At 40.7% G+C, this 8,408-nt stretch overlaps 1 protein-coding gene across 1 annotated transcript; it reads left to right on the forward strand.

Annotated features, from left to right (window-relative positions):
- The first annotated feature begins 3,098 nt into the window (after positions 1-3,098).
- On the forward strand, positions 3,099-8,227 carry ddit3 (DNA-damage-inducible transcript 3). Its single transcript, XM_051112711.1, has 4 exons — positions 3,099-3,326; positions 4,646-4,711; positions 5,133-5,336; positions 5,412-8,227. The coding sequence occupies exons 3-4, from the start codon at positions 5,196-5,198 to the stop codon at positions 6,042-6,044; spliced, it is 774 nt and encodes a 257-aa protein (XP_050968668.1). The 5' UTR covers positions 3,099-3,326; positions 4,646-4,711; positions 5,133-5,195; the 3' UTR covers positions 6,045-8,227.
- Positions 8,228-8,408: the final 181 nt, after the last annotated feature.

Here is an 8,408-nt window from a genome sequence, read left to right on the forward strand (position 1 = left end):
TGGACAACTTTAAAGGTGATTTTCTCAATATTTAGATTTTTTTGCACCCTCAGATTCCAGATTTTCAAATAGTTGTATCTCGGACAAATATTGTTCTATCATAGCAAACCATACAGAAATGGAAAGCTTATTTATTCCACTTTCAGATGATGTATAAATCTCAATTTGAGAAAATTGACACTTATGACTGGTTTTGTGGTCCAGGGTCACATATAAACTAGTGCCAGTAGCCATGATTTATATAACATAAAACGCAAATGAACTGTTTTTATTTATTTATTTATTTTTCTGTGCAGACGGTAAAGGATTTTTTTAAAAACTTTTTTATGATCAGCCTCTGAACTACTCAAAATGCCACTCAAATTAAATCCAATGGCTTTGGTAACCTTAGACGTTCGTGAAGTTAATCTGTAAATGCGAAATATTTGATCGAAGTGAGCGGGAGGCGAGAATATCCTGAGAGAAAGAGATTTGCGTTAGTCTGCTATAAAATGATGATTCCACACACACGCGCGCGTCTTTATTGGCCTTATTGTGTCAGTTAGCTGAGAAAACAAAAAATGGTTCGCCCGTATAATTACTTAGGGAAATCGCAGATAAAACCTACTTAGTGTGGAGGAAAGATGTAGGAAATCATATTCTTTCTTTTGTGATTCTCTTGAGCAGAAATGTGATTCGCTGGCACAACGTGAACATTTGGGTGTGAGTCTCGGGTGCGAGTTAGAAATATAAATCAGATCAACCTCCTACTGCGTTAACTCGACTAAGTTTGGCGAACGGCGAGAGTTACTGAGAGTTAAACCTGCTCCAACTTCAAAGGAATGTCGAGTAAACACAACTTTGGGGAATAAAAGCATAACCTGCCAATAGAATTACACGCTCGGAGGTGATAACCATTAGGCAGTGGGGAGACTACACAGCAACAGCCAACCGATCGTGACGTGTTAGTAGCGTCTCAACGCGAGCGGTGCCCTGCTCCTGGAAACAGTATTTGAGGTTTCTATTCGCTAACCTTACGCGCATCCCACTTGCGCTGTTGCTAGGCAATACATTGCACGCTTTGCACCATGCAAGTTTAACTACTTAACTCTGGTGTTTGGAAGAGTTTCAGAATACTAACGAGATGAGTGCCTGGTGACATCAGTTGACCGGGAGTTACAGGTCACCACGTCTTGCACCTAAAAAAAAAAAGACACTTAAACGGTGGGACCTGTGCATTAACCTAAACTCATTCCCATCATCTGAATGATGAATGGTGAAATCTGAGCAGTGTTTTTAAACGACCATTATACTCAACCTTCAGATTAAATCCTGTGCCTAATAAAATATATCATTTTAAGCAATTAAACATTGATATCCGCCAGCGTAAAGTCATTATCATCATTTTATTGGATTGATCATATTATATGGCAACAAGATGAACGGTGAAATCTGAGCAGTATTTGATTAACCACGTAAGTTGAGAATGTTTACTCACAATGGCACAGCAACAGTCTTATCTAGGTTAGAGGATTAGACCCATGTTGGGAAAATACAGTCTTTAAGGTGGATCCACGGATTCAGATTAAACCCTGAACAAGTTTCAGGTCACGTAAAATAAAATGTTCAAATAAATGACAGCATTCTGAAAACTGAAATAATGTTTTTAAACGTCTATCTGTAGGACCCACGTTGAGAAAAATATTTAGGGCGGTTCTCAGACACAGATCAAAACCTGCTCTTTTTTTTTTTTTGAGTAATTAGTTTGGATAACCAAATCAGAGTGTTCTGAAAAATGGAATCATCTAGGCAATTGGACTCATGTTGGGAAAATATTTAGGGCGGTTCTCAGACAGATTTAAAGCCACTAAAACAGCTGTTGTGTGTTATTTTCTAAGTAATTATATTGGGATAACCAAATTACAGCATTCTGAAAAATGGAATGATGTTTTAAAACATTCACACTTTCGAATGCCCTATCTAGGCAATTTAACTCATGTTGGAAAGAATATTTACGAGGTTCTAAGACAGCTCTAAAGCCATTAAAACAGCTGCTATGTTCTTTTCCAAGTAATTAAATTGGGATAACCAAATAACAGCATTCTGAAGAATGTTTTGAAACATGCACATCTTTGTGCAGGCTATAGGATCCATGTTGGGAAAATATGTCTTTAGGGCGTTAACTTTAAAATGTTCTGTCAGCACACTTCCAACTGATTTGGAAACCCAGATGACAGCATTCCGAGATCTGGAATACTGTTATGAAACACCCACACTTTTAAGTGCCCTATCTAGTCTATAGTATCCGTGTTGGAAAAAACCGATATGGACAGGGATTAAAAGTTAATCGGACTCCGGAAGATTCTTCTGCGAACTAGATACTGACCTTTGCCAGTTCAACGTGACTTTATGAGCTGGTTTGTTGATCATAAACAGGTGTGTTGAACGATAACGCGCTATAGCGTTAGTATTCGAGTTGTCGAATTGTTTGATGCAGTACGTGTATTGTTTATAAGGTTGTTATGTTGACCGGAGTGAAATGGCTGAGGAGCGCAGCGCACTTCCGCGCGGTTCGGGTGGGGTGGGATTCTTCAAACTCCTATGGAATATCCTCATTCCATAGTGCTGAACTGGATGCATTTGGAAACATGAAAGAATCGCCTCAGGTCACTAGAGAGGGATTAATAAAGATGAAAAAAGAGCGAACAAAATCACACGACGGCCGCGGATATTAACGTCGCCTATTTTTATAAGCGCATATGCGAACGCCAGCAAAAAATGGAAACATTTTCCTACACCCTTATAAGGTAGCTCGCCACTTTTTTTTCTTTTTAGCGAAAGGTTGTTTAATAAAACATGCTCGGGTTCTGCTAGTCTTATCTCCAACTAGAAACCGGTTGCCAACGATTGCATCATTCCTTTCATGTGACTCCCTTACGCCCCAAATTCGTCCTGGCCGTCTTATGACTGCATCACATCTTCCTGCTCACACAAACTCGCGCAGAGCGAGACAACCAGCAAAGTCATCAAGTCCCACCCCTCCCGCCCAGCGCGGCTGCTCATTGGATGTCTCTAAGCAGAAGAATTTCCACCGCCCCGCGCGATTGGCCCACGCTACCGACCATCTCCTGTCAGTTTCTCGTGATCTCGGCTAGGTTGCACCCCGAGATCCTTCCCCCAGAGTTCGGTTGGAGTCACTCTATAAATGTCCCCGGGAGTTTCCGAAATCCACACTCGGTGACTTCAACTGAACAATGGTTAACATGAGCTATCACCAATCTCTACAAAAACACACACAGACCCTGAATCCAAAACAGCCGAGGAAAAGAAATAATAAAAAGAAAAGGGTGAGTGTCATCTCTCTATTTCTCTATTATTTAATGTGTTGTGTTGTACTTTTCTTGCTGGTGTGTGTCAAGCGTTTGCTTTTGGAAAACGGGAATGCGCATGTTTTGGCGACTATCCCGAGCTGTTTTTGGAATACAGTTGCTCAACTCACATTTCACTGGAGATTTTTTTTCCAGATTTACGCCCGTTTCCTTTATTTCGCGCAACGCTGTTGCGCTTTTTGTTCTTGTTTAACAACATTTACTTTAGAGTTACTTGCTTTGAGAGCTACGCGATGACAGCTGTCACTTTGTTACAATCGCGGCACTTCAAAAGCGCACGCTGAAACTTTTTAGCGAACGTTCGATTTTTGTAACATTTTTGTTACAGCGATCGCCACTAACGCTTCCTCAGCGGAACTCAACTTGTTACACTTTAACAAACCAAGCGGCTGCGGTCGTAATGGACAACGCTATGCGTTTTTATATCGCTAAAGTACTTTTAAAGTGTGATTTCGGTCCGGAGTGTTCGCCCTTTGTTTCCTCACTCCTGTACTTTGATTCCATGACGTCATTGGCTCGCTGTCAGTTTCGCGGAGCGCCGCTCCAGATGGGCACAATTAACAGGGTTTATGACAGAAAATTCATTTCAACACATTAAGTGATATAAGAAGTCGCTTAAGGTTCAATTTAATGGCTGTCTAGTCATTTAAAAAAAAAAAAGCCAGAGTAAGCCAGACAACAACAAATAAACCACACATTTTAATGATTTATTAAGAGGTTAATAATATATATTAAAAATGCCTCAGTTTCATTAGGATTTATGTAAAAACAACAACAACAATAAATCACAGGAGTGCCTCAGGAGTTTATGTTAGGGCTGTTTTCGTTCTCACACCGACATCTAAACTAGTTTGTTTGCCGTTCTCTGGTCGTATTTATAATTTAGAAATGAGTTCTACTTTGTTTTGTTTTTTTAACCTGAACGTCTTGGCGTGTTGAGAACGAGAGTCGCTGGGTTGTTTTGACAGACGCCGTGAGCGCACGCAGACTCACGCAGGGGGCGCCATCGAGCACACAATGCGCCTTTGTTTACATAAAAAATACAATGACCTAATTTTAGATTAAAGATTAAACAATCACTAATCGCTGTGGGTCATTTTATCAAACATGTGATCACTTGTAATGATCCAGAAGTGCTCTGTGTTTTTCCATTGTGCTTTCTCTCTTGTTTGTTTCTCAGCTTGTGTGTTTTGTATGAGAATGATTTGTGTTTTATTTTTAAATAGTTTTGCAATCATGTCCTGTGGCTTGAGCTGTTTCATGTTTTACTTTTTTAGAATCATTGGGACAATATACCGCCATCGACTCACATTCAAACTTGATTGACAGGAGACACTTTTGAGGTGAGCATTTTTATAGCTTTGATCTTTTAATTAAAAGCCATTTAATAATAAATGTAATTATTAAAAAAAAAAACATTAAATAGACTAAAAATACATACACACATAATACTGAACAGAAACTTTTGTCAGCTAATGCATGCACTGTTTGAAAGCGCTGGGTTTGTTGTTTGTTGTGCAGTAACGCCGTTCGGCCACTATGTGTCCTTGTTGCACCCGGTGCCCGAGCAGTCAATCTTAATGTCGCGTATAATAGCGGGTCACCCAGATAAATCGGCTATTCCCAAACCCGCCTGCGCAGGTGAAGCTTCACTCCGCTGATGCGTTGATGCACTGAAGCTCCCACTAGACGTGCAGCGCAGCTCAGCACACGGAGGCTCTTTCCTACTTCTTTTAGACAGTTTGTTGGTTTTTTCCTGGTCAGGTCTGGTGTGCTAGGTGTGGGAGCATATCGTGTTGTGTCTGTGGATAGCGACTGATTGGTGCGATGACTGCGGAGTGGCTGTACCCCCCTGGCGTGGGGCCGCTGTGTGGTGCAGAGTTGGAGGCGTGGTATGAAGACCTACAGGATATACTGGGCTCCGACGCGGGCGGGGCCAAACTCACGCGAGCCCCGCCTTGCTCCGAGGTCAGTAACGTCAAACGGCGTTCAACGGTCGCGTCCCTAGACTTCGTCGTTCTAACGGTTTCTCTTGTTATGCAGAAGGAGCCCGAGTTTCTGGATGTGTTGGAGAGCTGCTCGCTCACCTGGTTGACCGAGGGGCAGGTATGGGGCGACGGGGTGCAACGGGTCACCGACGAACCGCCCGTCCACTCGCCGCCACCGCCGCGACAGGATGACCGGAGAGGCGGCGGAAGTGACTCGGAGCACACCTCCTCCGGAGGAGACCTGCTTCCGCCAGAGTTCTTCGAGCTCCTCAGCGAAGGCGGCGTCGGGTCGGTGGAGACGATGGTGACCGGCGGGTACCACGTTTCGCATCACGCCCCTTCGTCGCCGTCCGCCAGCGAGGAGGAGCTCCCGACGGTCCCGGACACGTCGTCGTCCTGCTCCTCGGCGTCCCGCTCGCCCTCCCTCAACTGCTCCCCGCCGCCGTCCCCTCCCGTCTCCGCACGGCCGGGAAAGAGAAAGCGGGCCGGCGACAAAGGAGGAGGCGCACCGTGCTCCCCATCCCCCGGGAAGAAGAGCAGACGGGAGCGCGAGCAGGAGAACGAGAGGAAGGTGCAGGAGCTGACGGATCAGAACGAGCGCCTCAAAGCCGAGATCGAACGGCTGGGAGAGGAGGTGCAGCGGACGCGCCGGGCGCTCATCGAGAGACTCGTCAACACCAGGAGGTGAAGAAGCAACAGGAGGAGCCGAGGGGCCGAAGGGAAACCAACAATTGGCGGAAATTCATCTCGCGGTGACCGTGAAATGCACATTTAGAGGGAGATAAAAGACACGTGGGACGGGGGGAGAGAGAGGAGGTTCGCTGAGCGACTCCCGCCGAGAGAGAAAGAGAAAGTCAGATTGAGCCGTAGAAAAGAAAGAATGTGGAGCCCAACGGAAACGCGGTCAAATCTCAGCCCGAATCCAAAGCAAAGAAGAAATGGTTTTTCACTAAGAAAATAAATTTGTTATTTAAATAGATTTGTTATTTTAGTAAATTAAAAGCAGGGATACATTTAAATCAATGTAACTAAATCAATGTAAGGCGGATGCTACAAAATGTTGCATAAATGTTGCAATTTAACAAATTGCAAATAAACTAAAGAATGAAAAGTATCAAAAGCAAAAAAAAAAAAATAAATAAAAACCAAGCGCAAATCAAGTTCAATTAAGACTTTTTTTGCTGCAGTAAATTAACTAATTTCTTAAACATTAAAATCAGCATAAAGGCGAATACTACAATGTATAAATGTTACTGAACAAATTACAACAGATTTAGATTACAGCAATAAATCTATCAAAACCAAATTAGATTTATCATTAAGAAAATTAAGCATAATTTAAGGAAAAATCTAAAATGACAAGTGAACTTTTTAAAAATGCAAATACCGTTTATTCGTATTGTAACAATAACACATGCTACAATTTAACAAATTATATTACAAATAAGAACAATATGATTTACATTACGGCAATAAGAGTATTAAAAACAAATAAGAAACTTGAAGCGTAATTTAACGAAAAACGACGAATGCAAATACTGCTATTTATTTGTAATATAATTTGTTAAATTGTATCATTAATACTTGAGTAACAAATTATGTTACAAATAAAAACAAATATGATTTACATTACGGCAATAAAAGTATCAAAACCATAAGAAACTTGATTTTTCATAAAGAAAATGAAACCTAACTTAAGGAAAGAAATCGTAGTTTTTGCAGTAAAATAACATTTTTTAAACCATTTAAATCATCATAAATTAAATGCAAATACTACGGTGATGCATAAATGCTAGAGTGTAATGACTGACATTAGGAAAAGATTAAAGAATAAAATGCAATAAAATTAAAAAATGATGCATAATTTTACGAAAGCTTTTTTGCAGTAAATTAAAATGAGTTTAATGCAATGTTTTAAAGTTTAAACCAGCAAAAATGAAAGAGAGGAAAACAAATCTTGTCATTTATGGATATTTTTTTAAATCAGCCAATTACAGAAACATGTTCTGCATTAAATGAATCAAAATGCAGCGTGCAGTTAATTGTGTTTAAAAAAAAAAAAGAAACTGTTACGTTACTAAAAACCGCCTTTTTTCTTTTGCATTCGGGATGTTTTTGACCGGTTTTGTGAGATTGGCCCGCTAATAGCGCTGTATTGTTTGGTTCAAGCACCAACTTTTATTAAACTACCCAAAGGTTAATCAACTTTCTGTGTAATTGAAAGCTGATTGTTCATCAGTGCCGAGGAGTCTTGAGGGAATGTAGCAGAGACGATGAGAGAAATGGCAGAACTGCAATAATAAAGAGAAGAAGAAGAAACGTGATTGTATCAGTGACGGTGATTGTAGGTGCATTTCATTGTAACCAGCCTGTTTTAACTGGTGTAACGTGTTAACGAAGGGCTTTAACCGTGTAAATCCACCCCTAGTTGACAGAGATTAGTAGCTCAGGACTGTTATAGTGAACGACTGTGAGCGTTTCTCTCTGCAGCTCACCATCAACCCGAGGCCTCTAAGAGTGTGTGTGTTTGAGTGTGTGTGTCGGTGTGTGTTCAGATGACGGGGAATTTATGAATGGATGTCCGTGGCGATTTTGCTCTCACTTCCTTCTCTTGAAACTTTTCCAGAATTTTTAGAGCTAGCAGTTTATAACATGCTCTCTGCCTCTGATCATGCCTATTTTTCTATACGCATCTCATAATCATCATTACATATCATCATTTACCTTATATTGTAGTTTCTTAATCTTACAATAAACGTGCATGCCGATTTACTGTATTAGAGTAGCAAACATTTTTATCGGAATTTTATTTAGCCTTACTTAATACGGAATTGTATTACACTCATTTTGTTATTAAAATTTTTAAAAGAACTGAGTCTTTGAGTTTTTTTTTTTTGTCTTTGTGTTTATTGATTGTGTGAATAAATGTTCTTTCAGAGTATTAAGAAACAGTGAGAAATACACAGATTTTATTGCATTTTAAAAAGATCATTCAACAGACTTCATTGCATTTTAAAAATGTTTGGTTGCAGTTTTTTAGGGAGTGGATATA

This window comes from Labeo rohita, chromosome 6 (genome assembly GCF_022985175.1).
Source record: "Labeo rohita strain BAU-BD-2019 chromosome 6, IGBB_LRoh.1.0, whole genome shotgun sequence".
NCBI lineage: Eukaryota > Metazoa > Chordata > Actinopteri > Cypriniformes > Cyprinidae > Labeo > Labeo rohita.